This window comes from Chlamydotis macqueenii, chromosome 2 (assembly GCF_036417535.1).
Source record: "Chlamydotis macqueenii isolate bChlMac1 chromosome 2, bChlMac1.mat, whole genome shotgun sequence".
NCBI classification, from domain to species: domain Eukaryota; kingdom Metazoa; phylum Chordata; class Aves; order Otidiformes; family Otididae; genus Chlamydotis; species Chlamydotis macqueenii.
This window is the reverse complement of record NC_141557.1, coordinates 156,528,943-156,550,056: the sequence shown is the minus strand read 5'-3', so window position 1 is coordinate 156,550,056 and position 21,114 is coordinate 156,528,943. Positions and strand designations below refer to the sequence as shown.

Genomic DNA, 21,114 nt, shown 5'->3' with positions numbered 1-21,114 from the left:
GCCAGCAGCGGGTCCACCCTAGGCCCGTCCGAGTCCACTGAACAAAGGGGAACAACTTTTAGCAGTTTCCTACAGAAGCTGCCACCGTAGCCCCCCCTAACTAAACAAAACCACAACATGAGAAAAGAATACCAGTTGTTTAATAGCAACGTTCATTCTTCTATCCTTTAAGAGCAAGGAAATATTCACACAGATGGGCCTTTCTTCATTCTTGACATAACATTATTGTTTTCACTGGTATTGTCTTGTAAATAAATCTTATAGACCCTTGATAGAACGCACCACATATGACACATTCCTCATAATCACATGAGAAAGCAACATCACAACTCACTTGAAGTATTGTGATAAAAATTGTTGTCACATTTCCTTTTACCAGTGGAATGTGTTGTTTGAATTAAGGATTCATGTGAATTTTTCTCCAGATGTGGACAATTTCTGCATAGCTGCTTAAAAAAACTGTTAACATACTGTGCCTAGTGGTTTCAGGTCATCTTTTGCAGTCAGCAGGTGGGATCTTGGCCGGTATTTCCAACAACTGAAGTTACCTTAAAGGTGTTTGTAACAGAACAGAACACTTCACCTCCTACTCTTGTTAAGTACTAATCTTTTGTAACTGCAGGACAGCTTTAAAAAAACAAAACAAAACAGGTGACATAAAAGGGAACGTTTTTCCTTTCAATTCTGTAGTATTTTAAGCAGAATATGGATTTGTTATGAAATATACAGAAAACTCCCATAACAGATGTTGTTTTAGGCTGTTTTTGAATTTATTGTGTTTGTGATGTCCATCTGATGGCAAAAATCTGTGAAAGTGATGCCTGAGACTACTTAAGGAAAAAGAGCCTAAAATTAGGTATCCTATATCCTTACGTAAGTACCTGTTTTTCAAGTGTGATCAATGTCCGACAGCTCCCACCAGGAGGATCATTTTCATGGTATTAAATAGAACCCAGAAAATGCATTTCATAATTAAAAACAGTCTGACAGATCTTACAGAAGTATACGTACTGGTGCTTACTGTCAAATATAGTTGAGTATTTAAATAGATTGAAAAATTAATGTATTAGAATTTACTCAGTAACTAAACTTGGCAGTTCTCAGATTGGCCTTTGTGCCCACTGCTTGGTTTATTTAGTTAATGCATACCTCACTGAACAGGACCACTCATTCCAAAATACCGTGTTTTAACAAACTGCACAGTTAAATGTGGAAAGCTGCTTTCATTTGAGTTTGCAAAATCAATTCTTAATAAATACTAAAATCAAAGCTTCGCTGGAGAGAGACAATATCAAAATCTCGTTTCAGTGCCTTGTGTGAATACATGTATTTCGACATGCTTTTCAATGGAATCCCTGTATTATTTGGTGGTTATTAAATAGCAGTTTACTCTTCATCCTTGTCACTCAGTGTATAGCCACCCATCTTACTCTCTATGCACCATCCAGGTCTTGCACTGAATTTGAGATTGTTTATTCCCTGGGGGATGATGACGGGGAATGTGTATGTGCTGCCTCTTGCCTCTGTATTTGCTACACATCATTGTTACAGGGAAGATTTTTGCTTTTGAAGTCTGGGAATTGTTGCTCAGCTTGATTTAAAGCCAAAATTTTGCATATATGCTCTTTTACCTCCAAGGCTTGTGTAGTGGTTTTTGACAATTCCTGGCATTTATGGAGCTCTTTAAAAGTTCAAACCGTGACGTGTGTGAATTACATCAATGTCATAGTACTTAGGAAAGGGGTGGGCGGTTTATAATGACTTTAGGATAATAATAGTTAAGAATGAGCTAATCATAAAAATTAGGGAGCGGTTGTGGGACTAAACAGTGCTGATGTAAGTACCAGAGTTTGTTTACAAACCTCCGCTGGGTTTTATAATAGTCAGTATGCTGAGCTGATAAACATCACAGAGAGCTTTATGTCTGAAATGATTTACATCTACATACATAATTGATACCTCAAGATAAGCATCTCTATAAAACTGGAATTCAGACCCAGAACCACCACTTGTTTTTCAGTGTCTGTTTCTGCACGCACGTACATTGCTGGATGTAAATGACTCTTGTCTTTGGAAGGGTGCTTAGAAATTTCATTGTGCTGCTGACCTTTCGTGAAATAGCGTAGTTAGAGTTTTTGGTAGGAAGTGAGATACTTGAGCTGTGATTGCTTGTTTCCCCTTCCTGAGGAGTGTTCATTTTCAGACCGTCACTGGTGTGACTGTGACACCTTTGCCTCTGGAGCAGTGCCGCTGGGTAGTCAAGAGAGCAAGGTACTGGAAAGGGAAGGAATTAACCAAAAATGGTCCAATGATCAGCCACTCAGTTAGAAAATGGCTTTTGTTCTTGGTCCTTGCTTCCATAATCAATGTCAGCTAGCCATTCATTTTTACTAGTGGTTATTTCACAAAAAAAAAAAAAATGCATAAGCAATGCTGTATGCAGGTGCATGTCGTTTTGTGAGCTGTGATTTCTGCTGCTTGCCAGACTTCATAAAAGTCTGTGTAACCATTTGCAGATTTTTCTGTAGCCTTCTTCACACTTGTGCATAGCCGCCTCCTGGGTACATCAGATCCATGTAGCTAACTTGCATTTTAATAGGATATCAGCTTAATTTGGGAATCTTATGTGAAAATTTTTGTTTGAACATCACAACAAGTGTGGCAAAGATTTCTGGATGTCTTCACTCCTCAGAACTGTGACACAGGCACCTAATTCTGTTCCCATAGGTGTTAGAAATTAAATTTGTGTTGATCTGTAGGTGCAGGAGGAGGCTTTGGCTCTCTATTCCTTTACGAACTTACATAATCAAATGTTGTGTTAATTGAGTTGTGGGAACTTTTGCTGGAAATACTCTCAGAGTACCAATGGTTAGTAGAGCTTTGTTTTATTTCCCACTCATGAAATCGTGTCACTACTACTAAAAGGAAGGGAGTGAATTGTTGATTTCTATAACATACTTGTGTAATTTGGGCCTAGACGCTTTTTATTATAGCCATGGTCTTAATTTTGCGCTATTAATGAAATTGATAACAAAGCAGTCATGAGTTCACATGGTCTCTTTTTAAAACAGTGGCAAACCTGCTATATAGATCATGTAAAATATGATATATGAGCTCTATAGCAGCATAACCGTATGTTACTCTATGTATGTTTGTAAGATAAGATATTTGTGTTGTCAGAATGCCTCTTTACTGATAAATGCATTATAAGTGCTGCTAATGTTTCTGGTATTTTGCAGTGTAAGTCATACTCAGTAATAGTTGGTTCATGAAATAAACTTAATCGTGATCTGTTGGTTTAAATGCTGCATATATAGAGGGTTTTATTTTTTCTTTTAATGACTATATATTGGCACACCTAGCCCTTGAATTATCTTGAAACACATGCCTTAGAGAAACAAAATACTCTTCAGAGAATTATAAATTGATAATGCAATATAGCTGATGCTTTCTTAGCACAATTTTAATTAATTTATATAAAGAGAAAGGCATTGTGATGCCTATGTAAGTGGCCTTATTTTATAATTAACTGTAGCACAAATAAGAAAACTCTGTGATAGTAATAGACTAATTTTTTCACTGAGTTTAAGAATATTTATGTACCTAAATCGTTCCTGATTTGTGGAATGTGAACAGTACTTTCAGTCAGAAAGGTAACTTTATCTTGGAATGATTTTAAGTTTCTATATTTTCTCAAGTTGACTTAATAGGGGGATTAAGCAAATCTCAGGAAGTGTGGATGTGACGTTGAAATGTAAGTAGGTGATTGGACTATGCAGCTGGTCTCTAACAGCTCTTTTGATACTTTGCTTCTGTTTCTGTCTTTCAGAAAAAAAAAAACAACAAACCCTCAAAGGCATTTAAAAGGCAGGGACTATGATAAGGCATAGGGTAAATAACTTTTATTCTTACCAGAGGAGAACTTGCATGCTGAGAATGCGATGAAGGTATTACTACAACCTCGGTCTGAGTCCTTCAAAGTGTCTCTGTTATTGGCTATGCCAAGGGCACTGTGAAGAGCTAAAGCTGTGGTGGAGAAGATCTTCTTTGGGGCTCTGTATTGTGACCTGGGTGCTCTTTGACACAGAGGACTACTTAAAGGCTGGTTTTGAGAGTGATAGCATTATACTGAAGGACCAGCACTGTCACAGGCTCTCAGGGCAGAGACAGAAGTACATTCAAAACTAACTATGTTAGCACCAAAAATCTGTGGCCCTGACCTGGACAAACAACCATGACAGGTTCGGCTTCAACTAGATGTGAGAGGCTGCAGCTAGAGCTTTGAAGGGACTTGGTGCTCAGAGGTGCAATCTCTTTGTTACACTACAAAAGATAGCCCTTTTGAAGATAATTTACTGCAGAACTTGCTCTAGATAACTTTCTAACTGCTTGAAGGAAGCTGTTTCGATTATTTTGTTATTGAAAAATTTTGTTACTGTCATCATGTGGAAAGATGTGTTCTTGGTGCCCATACTTTCCTGTTGCTCTAGAGCTCTTGATGCATTTACTGATGTGTAGGATTTACTGATGCGTAGGATTTTTTCCTCTCGGACATAAACTTATAGCCTTGCCTTCCTGAAGAATATTAGCAAGAATGTAAAGTTGTCACAATTACAGCATTTTACTTAAAGCAGTGTGTGTGGAGTGGAGCGTTGGAATTTTTTTCTTATTTAAACTTTATGAAACAGCAAGGTGTATTTATCCTAGTGTACTGAGCACACTGAGAAATACTTAATACAATGAGTATTAAAGACCAGCAACACCCAACTGTGAATTAAAAGTATACTTTTTTTCTTTTTTTCATTTATTGTATGTTTTGAAATCAGCTATATATTTAAGTTTGGGGAACAGACTGAGATTTGTGAACAAATTTCAACTGGCCCCTCAACAGCCCCTAAATGATATTATACTTATGTTTTTCTTACATGTGCCAAATTATGAATATGGTCATGCAACCCGGTCTTTGAAAAGGTGCAAACATTGCTATAGAGTTTTATTAGAATTAACCTACCAATTTTAATTTGAGTAATGTGTTCTTGTAGAAGTTCGAAATCATCAGTAGCAGGTTTAGGAATAATAGGTTATATCATTTGAGAGACCCCAGCTCCACAAATTAACAGCTCTTTCTTGAGAAGATTTTGTCAGCATTGTAGGCTTCTTGAAACACTTTTCCAAAAACCAGCTATTATTCTCTGCTGTTCCTTCTTCACCTGAGATTCTGAGGGCTCAAAATGGTGACTGCCCCAACTCCATCATAGCAAGGTACTTTCCTTACTCTGCTCAGGGTGGTAATCCCTTAGAAGCTGCCATCCTCAGTCTCTGGTGTAGGTTTTCTCACAGGAGCAAATGACCTCCTAACAGCGCAGACAATTCTCCTTGTGCCATTGCTGTATTAACAGCAACGAGAGCTTCATATCCTGTACCCTACTGTAATGAAATTATGTATTACTATTTCAATCCATAAGTTCTAGAGCTAGTTCTGATTTTAACTTGTAGCTACTTCAGCATAGGGATTTCTTTCTCATAGGTACGTGATACTGAACACATCATATTCCAAAACCTATTTACTATGAAAGCACATTGCGTTATGCTTTTCTTTTATGAGAGATGTCCATTTATAGATGTCTAAGTGCAACATATAGACAATAATAACCTCCTTGTACATTTTTCCTCGCTATTCAGAGATGCTGTTTGGTCTCAGGTCAGAAGCTGGTAGAGTCCAGGATCCTTATTCTTCTGTTACATCCAATTTCTCTTTCATAACACAAGGGTTTGTCTCTTTTCGGTACAGTACTTTTTCCACACTTTTGAAGAAGTTTTCTATCCTCCCAAAATAACTAGTGAAATATCTGTTCTGTAGCTTCAGTTTGCCTTTTATAGTGATCTCTTGAGAGTTTAGTAGGTATACATCTCCCACCAGCTAATATGCTATCTGCTTTTCTGCCTAATTGTCAGGACTAAATAGACTTTCTTCACTCCATCTGTTGTTTGGATAATCCATTCATATGTTAATTTAGTCCGTGCAGAGGTGACTAGATGGACTCACTGGACTGAGAATCCAGTCTGTTTTGTTAGCAGGTACTTCTGGAAAGGACAACCTCCTCGATTTATATATCAAACAGCAAAGATTATTTTAAACTGGATAATTTACCAATTAATGGAAAAAAAAAAAGTCCTACATTTTTATATTGAGTCAGATGTGTTTGTAAAAACATTAAAATTACAGTTACACAAAAATTGCATGTAGGAAGAAATTGCATCAAAGCTCTCCAGTTCAACTTGTTTGATGGCATTAAATGTTTTATAACATCAATGACACTGATAAAAGCCACAGTAGTCTGCAAGTTTCTAAATCAAAATAGTAGAATAATACTTTATTGGTAATACATAAAATGCTGAATATTTATAAAGCAGTTAGAAATGTAGACACTGAATAAGTAATGGCATCTGTCATTGTTAGCTCTTCTGCTCGATTTCAGGCCATTAAGTAGTATTATAAATACACACTGATGGATATGTTCAGAATAATGAGATCTGTTCCTTAGGTTTCAGAAAGGTAGACTTGTGAAAAAACTGAAGAAACCCTGAATATTACTGCTTATATCAAATATGTTTTCTTCTGTTGTATGACTTGAGCTTTTGACTCTTGATTCTCTAAAGAGTCAGTCAGAAAATAATGCTTACATTTATCGCGCATTTTCTCATGTGCTGTAACTTGGAGCCCTTCATTCATGAGGATTAATGATGTGCTTAGGATACCTTAATACTTCTCCTTCACTTATTTCACTATAAATATCTTCATTTTTTCCTTAAAAACGGGACCTTCAATTATAACTTTATTGAGAACCATGTATTGCTGAATAATGACTATAATGATTATACCAGTGGACTGATAATGGAAAGTCTTTCTTTCTTTCTTTTTCTTTTTCTCACTTAAGGATAAAAAGAGTTATTCCTGTCCTGTGTGTGAGAAGTCATTTTCTGAAGATCGACTTATAAAATCACATATCAAGACAAATCACCCTGGTAAGAAAAAATCAAGGAAAATTTCTCAGTGTATTGCAATTAATGAATAAAGGTTTAGAGTGAGCAGTGTAATATGATTACATTCCAAAGAAAGATGTGAGTCTATGTCTAATCTGACTGATTCAGAGTAAGAATTGTATTAGGTTTGCAGATGTTAGAATGTAGAGCGAAAAAAGTTGCCAGCTGTGATACAGTGTGGCTGGTATTAAGCGGGAGGTGACAAGCCGGTCTGGATCCAAGCTAACCACTGGAGTCCATCCAAACTCTGTTTGTCCCTTGCGTTTTAGCACCCTGATTTATCAGTGCAAGCACAACATAAAATGAATGCGGTCAGTCAGTGTGCTGTGCCTGAGGACACAATCCTTTCTCAAATCTTGGGAACTCAGTGCCAAAGCGCCCAAGTGACTGGTGCAGGGACTGATTTAAATCTGACTGATGTGAACCTGGCAGGGCCGCATCGCTGTATCCGTACTTTCCTCCTCAGTTTCTGTATTATGTTGAATAGAAAGGCCCACTGCTTCTGTGGATGATGGAGAGCTGACTGCGTTGCCCAACATACTTTAATTAAGTCATCTACAGTATTACTTATCACCTGACATAATTTGATATTAATAAAGAAAATGCCAGCCACGCTCAAACTGAATTTGGGAAAGGAAAAATACAATTAAAATGACGTAACTTTTCTTGTCTTTGTCTGAAGTACAACATAATAGGTATAGCAGTAGTTTCTTATCTTCCTACTGCCACTAGATAGTGCTAGACCAGTTTCCTTCACTTTAATGTCAGACTAACTCCCACTTTAGCTCTTTAGTTACCAAACCTCTTTATTTGGAGAGCACTCTACAACAGTGTGGACGGAGGGCTTGTTATACATCAGGTGACGTGTCTGATACAGCAAATTGAGATGAGGAAAGGCTTCTGTGCTATACTGTAGTCAGGAGGTATGTCACCCAGTAAGCATAGAATTCAGTCTCAAGAGCTGTGCCTGTAAAGCCTTTGTGCAGTCTCAGCCAGGGAGTATAGGAGGCCTCCCTAAATAACGTGCTCTGTGAGCTAGCAGTATGTTATGTACTGTGCCTTTACAGGTTGACACTGGTCTCCACTGGTCCGTTGACTGCGGAATTATTAGTGTATGCTGTGTCTGGGGTCCAGAAATGCCAGTTAACTCTGGAGCCCTGATGTGCTGAACTCATGCATTTAAATACTTTCAAACAATTCATGTGGTATCTGAATCCCTCTAAAAGTGTCGTAACTTTTTTGATCCAGAAGAGTGGGTTCTTTTAAACTCTGTGTGAGAAAAGAAGTAAGGTTAAAAGAGAAAATCTGTACAGCCTATTATTTGTTGTCCTCATTTTTAATTCATATGTTGTAGGCGAATAGAACTTAGAAGCAAAACATTAGATTTATTAGATGTATCTCCATGGTACTGAAGAAATACTACATCTAAGATATGGCTATGCAGTAGTTATGCAACAACACTACCTTAATATATGGAGGACAATTAATGCACAAATCTTTTTCCTGTGCATGCTGTCCTTGTAATCAGGAGGAAATCCTTTATTCCTACAACATACTTAATTGCAAGCAAAATAAATGTAAGGGATCTGATGTTATAAACTGTTAAGTACTGCAGTGGGAGTGAGTGCAATTGCTTTTAAAAGTGTGAATCGAAAAGAATAAAGATGAAAGGAAAAATGGATACTCTTAAAAGGAATTGAATTTTAAAACAACATATCAAAAATTAATTTAAACTGAAACCCTTTCATATTTATCATTAAAGTGCTATTTCTGGAGCTCCCTTTGCCTTACTTCCTCAATATCATTCAGCATTACCCCTCTCTTGTCTCTTCTATTTCAGCAAGTAGAAAATATGGAACAAAACAGTACTCCTTCCTCTTCTAGGTTTGCAGAGAATAAGACTTGAATTCTGGTCCCATGAAGGCAGTGGGACAAAAATCTCTGTAGACTTTGCTAGAACAGTATTTCAAAGCAAAGAGATAAGACAGCTTGGTTTTATTGCCAAATTAATTGTGTACTCAGCAGTAAACAAGGAGTCTTGGATTCTGGTCCCAGCTCTCAGAATTATCTCCCTTTCCATTCACTGTCTGATTGAATGTGAAATTTGTTAATAGTCCTGAGGCATGAGAGGCATCAGCTTTCATAGAACCCTGCTGAGCAGACTTACTAGCCTGCAGTCATGAATGAAGGATCTAAGCCATAGAAGGCAGATGAAGGTTCAGACTTGTGTCTCTATTTTTCTTTTTTTGGTACTTTAGAATGTATCTGCTCAGTTCATGGGCTTTTTTATTTCCCATTTGTTTTCCTTGTGCATATGAGTTCAGGCAGAATTTTTTATTTCACTCTGGGACCAATCATCAGGAGACTAGGTATGACAGTTCATACTTGGTAAAAATCTAAGTTTAGGTTGTAACTTTCAAATTTTGTAAGATTTTGGGCATAATAAGTCATCAGCTTTCATGTCTTAATGATTAGTTTGCGTGAGTGTTTTGCTTTCATTGAGTCAAGTGATTGATAGCATTTAATTAATATGAAATGCATTGAGTAATTGGATTTATTTCTTAATATATAATTATATATATTTGTTATATATTATACATTTATTATATAATAATTATATAAGAAATATATATTTTATTATATAATTATTATATAATTTAATATAATTATATCAAATTTGCTTTCATTATGTGTGTTTGGGACATTTTAATTTTAACTTCATTATTTTGAGCTTTTTCACTATGACAAGAAGAACATTAGATTGTATGAAGGAAAAACTTAGAGAGTTGAATGTGTTTAAGCATGAATAAGCAAAGGTTAGGAGGAGAATCTTAATTGATGTCTTCAGGTATCTAATAGGAGATTAAAAAGAAGAGAGAGGTTCAATCTTTTTGGAACTGTACAGTGAAGGGACATGAGTTGAAGCAAGGAGCTTCTGATTAGAAATTAGGAAAATAATTTTTACTGTAAGGGGAGTCAAACACTGGAATGGGCCAAGAGAGGCTGTGGAACTTCCATCCTTGGATATGTTCAGAACAGGAGTGGGTATGACCCTGAACAACTTCATGTGACTTTGGAGTTTGAACTCCAAAGTTGTCCCTGCTTGGAGCCGGTAATCTTAGAGGTCCCTTCCAAATGCATTTGTTCTGTCAGTCTGGTTTTAACTTTAAAGTTTCTGATTATCAAGCATTTTGATCATTATAGCTGTGACTGAAGTGAATTATCTTCAGATCCTTGACATTTGGAAATTCGGGGTGAAATCTTGAATAAAGTCATCTGAAAATATTGAAGAAAAAAGTGCCAAGTTAGCTTATTGGGAAAGTTCATAGTTGGAAAATTATTTCTAAGACAGTGGATTTTTTAATATTTCAATTTTATTTTATTTTAACTCAGCAGTGGGGACATTGATTACACAGATCAGGAGAGGAAGGACAGAGTATTCTAGAAGCTCTAGAGGAAAAATTATCCTTGTATTCTTTGCTCAAGTCTTATCTAAGTGGCAGTAGGGAAAGTAGAGCTTTTAAAAACTTGGAGTGAATCAAGATCTAGCTCTTTGATATTACTTATATAACATAGAACAAATTCCCTCATGTTCCTCTGTTTTTTACTACCTTTAATTTTTCTGTCAGAGGTTTCAATGACTACTATTTCTGAGATTCTTGGCAGAAGAGTTCAGCTGAAAGGACTTATTGGAAAACGAGCTGTGAAATGTCCTTACTGTGATTTTTATTTTATGAAGAATGGATCAGACCTTCAGCGTCATATTTGGGCTCATGAAGGTAAAACTCTAGTTTTAAGCTTTTGGGCATATAATCAATCTCATATTCCCCACAAGCTTTGCTGACATAAAAAGGAATTCAAAGTTATCTCTATACCTGAACCAAAAACTTCAGGCTCTAGTAGAGGTTAAATAATTAGTTTAATAGATTCTGGATCACATATGGAACTGCACGCTCATAACATGAATAAACAGCTTAATGTTAAATAATATTAATAAGTTTATGATTCAATTTTTTTTCCCAAAACTCTTTAATAAACTTCCATGAAGTATTCTATAATAAGTGTGAGTGAGGAGAAGTGAATTAAATACATGCTCAGTCTCTTAAAACAAGTAATTTTCTATAGCTTCTTATGAATAACTGCTACTTTCACATTTGTCCAAAAATACTTGGTCTGGAAATCTATTAGTAAAATAATTGTAATCCAGTTGCTTTTATATATGCATGTAACTTCTGTTTGTGTTTTCAATAAATGATGCTGAGCGTGGCAGCTAGCTGACATCGACATAAAGAATGATGAAAAACCTATAAGATAATGCTGATCGTATCTGTCACTTTTCAGGGACAAATTCCAGTAATATGGCAACACACAGGTTAAACATCCCTTGGAGTTAAAAATCTATGCCCAGTAAAATCTTGTTTCTACTCAATCTGTCTATATTTATAAGAGGTGGAAGACCACTCATGTGCTCTTTAGTCAGTTAATAATTTATGGAACACATTGCCTATGAGATGTAAGCATTATTTTGGATTCTTTAGCCATCCTTCTGCATAAAGGGAATAACGATATTTGGTACTCTCAAACTGATATTTTGGTTCCAAAGTGTTTGTGCCCCAAAGTGTTAGTGCCCATGCAGATAGTTCAGAGATTTATACTAGTACTGCATGTTTGTTTGAATGCTTTAACTACAAGCTCACCTGCCTGTTGTACTATAGTGGTGGCCCTCTCCAGTAGCCTTTACTCCGTTAAGGAGTTTAGGTAATATGTAGGCTTAGAGCAGGTACTTGTGTATTCCATAGATACAGTTTGTTCAATCTGACAAGAAAGCTTGAAACTCGTCTCATCTAACTAAAAGGAGAAAGAGGTGAATGGAAATTTATTCCAAAATCAAAGTGTGCAATCAAGTCTGCCTAAAGTAGGCTATAATTCCTCACGCTTGTAAATCTAGTCTTAAGGTCATGAATATCAATCTAAAGCTGCCGGAGCCTCATGAAACTGTTGAACTACTCTGCCAGTTCAGATTTATTCAACTTTTCTTTGAAGGATTTACTTTGTTCTTGTAGACCTTCTGCTAGATGACATACTGTGCACCTCTCTGTTCATGCTTTGGATGGTTTGAGAGAAGTGAAATTTGTTGCATCTTACCAAGGTGGGGGTGGTGAAAATACTACTACTACTACTAAATTAGCAAATCTGGTGCTAATTAACAATAAAACAGAGCTTTGCACATTTAACTTGTGCTTACATATTAAGTACCTAACAAACCAGTCCTCCTGAAACAGATTTCTTCATTCTTTATTGCCATAAGTAGAGAATAAGTTACCTGAAGACTTTCAGAGGGAGATTTGGTATGTACACCAGCTAGGCATCAACTTAAGCAGTCTGGTTTCTACTTTAAATGAAGGATGGACATACCAAGACCAAAACATTTCATATTTGCTTGGTTAAACTCAGTACCTGGCTTCAGTAGGGAAGTATTTAGTTCTAAAAGAACCCCTCCTTTCGCTTAGTAAGTTAAATGATGCTGTCAAGAGCTCAGTATCATTTACACAGAAGCTATAGATGAAATTTCTTAAGTGTAGATGTCCATATTTAAAAATTTTAACCTTTTTGACTATGTGGCTCACATAATCTTAAATCTCCTTCAAGCAAATGTCCATGCTGTCATCAAAAACTACAGCTTTCTTGTTTCATAGTATATTTTTTTTTATTTTTAGGTGTCAAACCTTTCAAATGTTCTCTTTGTGACTATGCCACTCGCAGCAAGAGTAACTTGAAAGCCCATATGAATCGTCACAGCACTGAGAAAACGCACCTTTGTGATATGTGTGGGAAAAAGTTCAAATCAAAAGGCACTTTAAAGAGCCATAAACTCCTTCATACTGCTGATGGTGAGTGCATCTTTATTAAATCCAAGTTTATTTTAGGGCAATAAATACTGACTGTACTATAGGACCTTATTAACAAGCATTTTTAGGTTGAACTCCAAGTGCTACTTACAAATTTTGTTTATTCCCAGGAGACACTGATTGTGAAATAATTCAAAACTTTGCAAAATTAAGACAGCTGTGTCTGGAATACTTGATTTTTCTGAAATTTTGGGTTGGCCTTATAGCCCTCTTAGAGAGAACTGTTGATCTCGACAGAAATTTGAAAATACAAATAGTTCCATGTTTAAATCTTGTACTGCTTTCTTTCTTCTATGAGAAAGTTGTTAGGAGCTGTCGAATGCAGTAGTGCAATAGAGGCAAGGCTGCTTGCCTCTCTGTCCCCAGGTCTAGGCAGTGGCAAGCCTTGGCACGTATTCCCTGTAGACACGCAAATAGCACATGCATTTACTCTGTGACTAATATTTCTGTGATAATAACAGAAAAAGTGAGATGTAAATCCAGAAAAATATCATATTTTATTTCAGAATTTGGGACTCAACAGTCCTTTATTCCTCTGTGATTATCAAACTGAAGTAAATGTTTTAGCAAGATCAGTTGTACGGACCTTCGTTATGACTTAGTAGCTTGGTCTTTGTTACTAATGCAACCTTGTGAAACATCATTTCACTTCTTATTGATCACTTTATTTAAATTATTTTAAAACAAAATTGTGTATTCATTAGCATTGTCCTTTTACAGAAAGAGCAGGTGGTCTGTTCCATCTCTAGAACATATGTGAAATTTTTATGTCAGAGATTTATTTATTTTTATATGTGTTTATGTCTCGATATATAACATTAGTGAAAGAAATTATCTTTCTTACATTGATATGGTACACGTTATAGGAAGCATATCGTTAATGTAGTATTACCAAGGTTACTGTAGTATTGCCGTGAGTCAGTAAATCACTCATTATTCAAAAAATACTTTCCAATATTTTGAAATAACTTGGTCAATAACAAGCAGATGTTGTGCATACATCTAAACCTCATATGCAAGAATCAACCATTTTACTTATCAAATGCAATCCTCAGCTGATTCCTGGCTGGGAGAAGGAGGCAGGTTGTATTTGAATTAAAAGGAAATTTGGAGCACGATCAGACTATAAAGAAAAAAAGGCCTCTTTCTACGGTGCCGTAAAAAAAAATCCCTGCATGCGGTTTCATTTCAAAACCTCTCTGTTGTTTTTTTTTACCATCTGGCATGTGCAAATATTGAAATTCAGCAATGGAAGTTGAATTTGTTTTTACCTTGGAGTTAGTTTTATTTCTTGAACAAAGTATCTATGTGTGTAAGTAATTATTGCAATTCAGCTGAGGCTGTTTTGAAAATTTGGCACTGCTAAGAATAGGACTACAGTTATGAAGGACCTAGCCTTGTGTGGATTTGGTTTAAAGGTGTGAAGTTAGTTTTAAAGCATTTTATTGCATGCAAGGAACTATATTCTCTAATCATTTACTCCTAGGTCAGGCTGAAGCCTTGACTCTAGAGGCAATGTTATTACCAGGAGCCTTTTTTACCTGGCTGCAGACTGTCCTTGTCTTTTGCAATAACTGAGATAACTGCACGTTCCTTGTTGATCCACCTCCCTTTTTGACTGATAAAAATAAATCCCGTGCTTAACGCTCTTTTGCCTTGCTTTTTGCGCATCCAGAAGTGTTCCGGGGAATTCCCCGTACCTTTGGAAAATGTGTTTTGCCATTGGCTCCAGTGGGAACAGGATCTCAGTATTTGTGGAGTCTCAGATAATTTTCCTTACCAAGTCTCCCCCAGTAAATTCTTCATGCGTTTCAAACACTCGTGAAAAAGAGGGTAACATTTGTCACTAAGAATGTCACGTGTGATTTGTCAAGGGACTTTCAGCCTCTTGAATGCTGACAGTTTCTTTGTCCAGAAGTTCAGAAGTAAGAACTTCAGAAGTTCTTACTAGCGCACATCTAGTGTTCCTCAGTTACTTCACAAATAAATAATCTGAAAGATGTTGCGCTGTTTGTGAGTCTTGTCTTCCTGACTTATGAATCTAGGCAATTTTTGTTCAAGTATCAGCCCTGCAAGGTCAATTTAACCAGTGGAATATGAAGTCGTTTTCTCTCTGCTTTATTCTTCCCCAGAAGACAGACTTCTCAGGAGTGGTGTGGTAGAAAACTATTCCGTAGTCCGTGCTTACTACTGTTTGTTATTAGAAATAAACCAGAAGACCTGGTTTTCATTATTTTAATTAGATATCAGAAATTGTCTTAAGGTTTTTTGTAGCTGTTTTTTATGGAAACTTTCACAGTCAGTATAAAATGCTGGTAACTTCTTTGAGCAAGATCCAGAATCTAAAGAAACCTGATCTCTTGAGGATAATACAGAATATTCTGCATTGCACTCCTCCATCCTTCCTTTTGGTTCTTCTGCTTTTGGAGTATTTTTTAGCGCATCCTTATTCCGTGTCAGCCAAATACAATTTGTCAGCCATGGGCATTTAATACAGGAATGCAGTTTCTCCATATTTAATGCACCTTGTAATTTGGCTGGAGGTAGCAGGATTGATAGAATCTTAAAGCTGAAATACGGAGAAAGGGAGTGTGAAAACCAGATAAGAAAAGGAAGGAAATTGTGTTATTTTAAATCATAAAAAAAAAAATATTTAAGAGAGAAAATGCTTTGAAGGGAAGGTAAGAGAAACCTACAGAATGGTAATATGTTTGGGTGTTTTGGTCTTTGCAGAGCCACAAACAGCAACAGATGTTTCTCGAAAATGTCAGAGAGAATTCATTCCTCTTAGAGAATCCTAAAAATATATAATGACAACATCTGACCATCTTGCCTTAAGAAGGACATAGAGTAATGATTTCAGGGCCAAAAGCAGACTTTTACAAGCACAAAATCTGATGTCTTGCAGTGTACAGGCCATAACTTAATCTAATGATTTTGCATCACATTTCTGCTGGGTTGCAGTTTGTCTTTTTTGGAACAGCTAAGCAGACTTGATTTAAAGACTTCATATGACATCTGATTTCTAAGTAAATTGTCATAGTCATTCATCATGCCCTCTGTTAAAAATGTTGACTTTATTTTAGACTGAATGGTCTGAGCTTTCTTTGATTTTATTGTTGCTATTTCAGGTTGGAGGGTTGGTACCTTCAGTATTGATGCCTAACTAGTAAGTTCACAGGCGTGTAAAGAAATTCCAAATATAATGTCGTCTGTAGAACTTAAAGTAGCATCTCTCTTTGGATGACATTTCTGAACTGAAATAAAGGTTTTTTTCACAAAGCAATATAAATATATAAAAATTACATTGACTCTATTTAATTGTGCTATGCTGTGCAGAAGACCTGCTTACAATGCAGACTTCCAGTCTGCTGAGTACTTGAGAGACAGAGACTGTCTCAAATCTTTCAATGACTTTTTAGGTTGGTATTTGAAGGAGCATTGTTTGTGCAAATATGTACCCAGTGTCTTCTCTTCCAGTCCACTGTATTTTTGCAACAATTGATGCAGAAGTGTAGAAGTCCAACTGTAACTTAACATATTTTTGAGAAAATATGTGCCCAGAGAGGTGGTAGATGCCCCATCCCTGGAAACATCCTCTGAGCAACATCCCCATCCTCTGAGCAACCTGATCTGGTTGGAGATGTCCCTGCTTCTTGCAGGGGGTTTGGACTAGATGACCTTTGAAGGTCCCTTCCAAGTCAAACTATTCTACAATTCTATGAACTCTCTAAGAACAAGTCACAGAACCTCCACATTATCCCTCGTGTTTGGTAGCCACCAGCGTGTGAGTCACCACATACAGAGTGAACTAGTCCCAGTATGTGCTATCTCTTGCCTTGTGTGACGAGACTTAGGGTTACTGCAGAGGTTTAGATGAGAAAGGGCAGTATGTCATGATGAACAAAACAAGCAGGCATCATTCAATCTGATGTTGATGGAGCAACGTGTGCCTATTGTTTTAAAATTGTGTGACCAGAAGTCAAAGGTTGACACAAAAAACCTGTGTATTATTTGCCATTCTAATCTTATTTTTGTCTATAGCATATCTTATTTCTCCCTGAATCTAGGGTTAAGCCAGTGTAGAAAACGCTTTTGTGATAGTTTGAGGCATTATTGGAACAGTGGTGCTAAACACATAAGTAAGTCATGTGGTAAAAATAATAGTTGATGTCATACCCTGTCAGAAATACATGAACAGAACTTACAGTGGAAAACATAAGAAAATTTAAATGTATTTATTTGAATCACAACAATTCCGTCCTTTGGACAAAAGTAGGTAAAAACATGTGAACGTGACCAAACCTCTGTGTTTTAAGGATTTCCAGATCTGCTTTACAAATAGCAAAATAGCTGTGCCTGCAGTTGTAAATAATTCGTTTCCTTCCTCCGTTTAGGCTATGCTGTAATGATTCTTTTTCTTCTTTCCTGAGTAACTATCCCAGGAGCATCTAGACTATTTAATGCTTATAATTTAAAGATGACACTTGAGCCTTTTTTCTTCCTTACTGCTCTTAGCTCTATTTAACTAAAATTTTGCAGAGAACTGCCAGACTTCTATTCTTGTTCGTTGTTCATTCTTGGCATTTTGAAAGTCATCTTTATAAGGAAATATAATCAGTAGCTTTCTGAATTTAAATAGGAAAATGTATTCTGTTTTCTATTCCCATTTCAGGAAAGCAGTTTAAATGTACAGTGTGTGACTATACAGCTGCCCAAAAACCACAGCTCCTACGTCATATGGAACAACACGTCTCTTTCAAGGTAAGAAAACATGTAAATCATGCTTGTTGATAAGCCATTTAGAACTACACAGAATTTCAGACAGCCATTTTTAAAACTGGCACATTTTCCTGTTTGGTGACAATTGAAACAATCTTAACATTGACGTATTTGGGGAATTTTGACTTTATATGCAGACTTTTGAGATGAGGTTATTTTGTTAGTGAACAATTTGTAATCAGTATCTTTACTTGCCAAAAATATATGTATGTTACAATATAAAAGAAACATCCTTGCCTTTTTGACTGTTGGTCCTTGAGAGAACTAATCTAATATGTACCTTAAAATGTCCTAGAGAAGTAGGAAAGTGAATTCCATTTTCTCTGAAAGTTTGCCAGTCTAATGTACTATAGATGAGTTCATATACTTGAAGAAAATTGAAGAGAATTAATTTTAAAATACCCCATTTATCTGAAACGTGTCTTGGAAAGAGTTTTGAAGATTGTTAATGTTTCTATGAAGTATTTAGATTAGAGATACGGTTCATTTTAATAAACTGTAGTACAGTTGAATTCCTGAATTTCACATTGGTTCTCAGCATGATAGATCCTGATGTAATGAATTGTGAAATGTTATATTCAGGAAATATAAATGATACTAGTTTCTTTTCCAGAAAAATCCAGTATTTTGTGTATATGAAAATGTTTCTTCTAATGTAACACTTTATCTTGGCAGTGAGCCTATTTTTTATTGAAAACATAATACTATTTTCATATGCAACGTTTTTCATTATCTAACAAATCATTTTCCTTCTAACAAATCATTTTACTTCTATAAAGAGTACACTTCAGCCATGCTTAATAAGTACCAATGCTATGTACCTCTTTCTTAAGTATGCAGTTTTGCTGGGGACTTACCTTTTTAAAAGAATTTTTTATAAATGAAAGTACATAATTTTCCTTTTTTTAATGGCTAATATAATGCAGTTCTTGAAATATAGCTGGTTCTGACCTTGGGATCAGCTTTAGAACTGCTGACTCAGCACCTCTTTTCAGTCCTCTCTCAGCCTGTGTATAAGTGTGATGATGCATTATCAAGAGAAACACAAAAACATTGAACTAGATCAGTCAGGAGTATTTGTCAGAAGGAGTCCAAAAACTGTCTGTTAGTCTGAGGCAGTTATTTGCACGCATGTCAGACTCAGAGGAATGTCAGTAGATATACAACCTACTGATAATTTAACCCATATTTCCAAGATCCATGAATTTGCAATCCTGCTTTCCGATAGCAGATGACATACAGGACGTGAAGTATGTAGAAAGTGGTACAAGAACACAGCAGTCTGTCTGGATTATTTTATTGAAAAAAAAGACAGTTTCTGTCATAGAAAAGGAGAGTGCCTTGCTGAAAAATTGAATAACTGAATGTTACAGTACCCTCTTACCCTCTGTAAGCTTAACGAAGAAAAGTGGTGGTCAGGTTCCCTTATTTTTGCTGTTTGGAGCCTGAAGGAAGGTCATGAGCAAAAAGCTTACGGGAATGTGCTAGTCAATGGACCCTGACTGCAGACATTTTGCTGCTTTTTAAATTCAGCTTCTTAATCAACATTTCTGTACCAGCCATTTTCTGCTGACTAGCTTTAGGTGTGCCTGGTTGCTCTGCATGGAACATTTTGCATCCCGTTCTGAGGTACTTGACTTTTCCCCAAGGACTTCAATCAATGTCTGCGTTCTTTTCCAAGACCCTGATGGTTGTGTCAAATTTCCTATAACTGTGACGTATCTCAGTCAGAAGGTTATTCTCAAAGGCTAACTTTAGACACAAACACTTGTTTTGTTAAACTTTTTTTCTTTAGAAATATCTCTTCCTGCGAGTTAAAGGGAGGCATATATTCTTAAAAATTAATTAATTTAGTTCCCAAAACTTCGCTCACCAAACTGTCAATTGAATGCAAGTGCCAGTGAAAGGGAAGCAGTTGGGGGCATGTTGGAGAGAGAAGGAAAGGGAAGAGATCAACCCTGTGAGGTACAGTTGTCTGTTAAATTAGGTTGGCTCTACAATCATATTGTACCTTCAGTTATTTTAGCTCTCTTACTCCCCCTTTTCAGACCAAAGCTCACGGCAGCTGAGTCATTTCCTTGTAGTAGAAAGTCTCCACGTGGTCAGACCTGTGATCATCAATTATGAAAACGTACAGTTTACTGAATTACAAAAAGTAGGTAATAATCTTATAATGTTGAGAATACTTCTTGTCTTGCACATGAAAAAAAAGCACAAATTTTAGGTAATGTTTAGTTGCAACTTCCATTTATATTGAATTTTGGAAGGTCTCCTGGGAAGATGCCTAAGCCAGAAATGAACATGGTTTCTCGGGATCAAAACATTGCAGATTAGGCCCGTACCCTGAAGCGCTCAAGAAATATGTTCTGATATTTTCCTTGTTGCTCCTAGCCTTTCCGTTGTGCACATTGCCACTATTCCTGCAACATATCTGGTTCCCTGAAGAGGCATTACAACAGAAAGCATCCTAATGAAGAGTATGTAAATGTAGGTTCTGGAGAGCCTGCAGCAGAAGCCCTTATCCAACAAGGTACATCTCCACCATATAAGACTTGGGTTGTTTTTTTTTTTTTGTTCTGAAGCAAACTTGGTATCAAGGTAAACTTTGTGTAGTATACGTTCCTCAGTTCATTGGATGTCATGCCATGCTTGATACAGGTGTCACAAAGTGTAATTCATTCTTCGCAGCGTCTGGGTGCTGATGTAAACCAGAGTGCTTTTGCTAATCACCTTATTCATAAAAGACTGTGTGCAACAAGGACTTGGCATATAACCAGCTTATCAGAGTATGTTTGAAGCATTTGAATATGACAAGTTGTCATTTGCCGTGATAATGTGGGGACAGCCATCTGGTGGCATAGTTCCTAAAGTGGCATAACGCCGTTCCCTGGCCATTAGATTGGTTAGAGTAACGTCTGGTCATCTAACACAACAATTTATCACGTGCAGATTTTTTCTGTTCTGTTTAGGTCAATAAGGAGGAAAACCGAGAACTTATTTGCAGGATTACAAGCAACGGAGATCTGACATTTGACCAAATGACTTTCCTAAGAAAAAGAGGCAAAAGCTGTTTAGTTTAGAAAATTGAATGCTTATGATTTCATCATGCTTGTTTTTTTACTGGTAATGCTGCTTACTCAGACAGTAAACATTGTGCTGAACTCATGCTGTGCATCATTTTGTAGATAGACAGAAGACTTAGGGTTACAGTTTTGTATGTGAACATAAAAAGTAGAAACTCTCACAAGCGAAGATAGTTGGGTGAAGATAACATTACTTTGTTAACTCTTCCTGGTTTTCTTTGATACTGTGCCAAAAAAAAACTTAATAATGTTTATTTGAAACTTGTGAAAACTCTAACAGCTGTGTTTGAGAAGAT

The 21,114-nt window shown here is 36.4% G+C and overlaps 1 protein-coding gene across 6 annotated transcripts in view; it reads left to right on the top strand.

Annotated features, from left to right (window-relative positions):
* Window positions 1–21,114, top strand: part of ZFAT (zinc finger and AT-hook domain containing) — a 90,681-nt gene that overhangs the window by 49,381 nt on the left and 20,186 nt on the right. For 5 of the 6 annotated variants that reach the window (XM_086741303.1, XM_086741302.1, XM_086741304.1 and 2 more), the window contains 5 exons: window positions 6,939–7,026; window positions 10,674–10,823; window positions 12,762–12,935; window positions 17,629–17,717; window positions 20,127–20,265. In XM_086741303.1, coding sequence (XP_086597429.1) covers window positions 6,939–7,026; window positions 10,674–10,823; window positions 12,762–12,935; window positions 17,629–17,717; window positions 20,127–20,265 — 640 coding nt within the window. Of the gene's footprint in view, window positions 1–6,938; window positions 7,027–10,673; window positions 10,824–12,761; window positions 12,936–17,628; window positions 17,718–19,783; window positions 19,891–20,126; window positions 20,266–21,114 lie in introns of those variants that run through there. The other variant, XR_015257745.1, reaches the window with a different exon arrangement.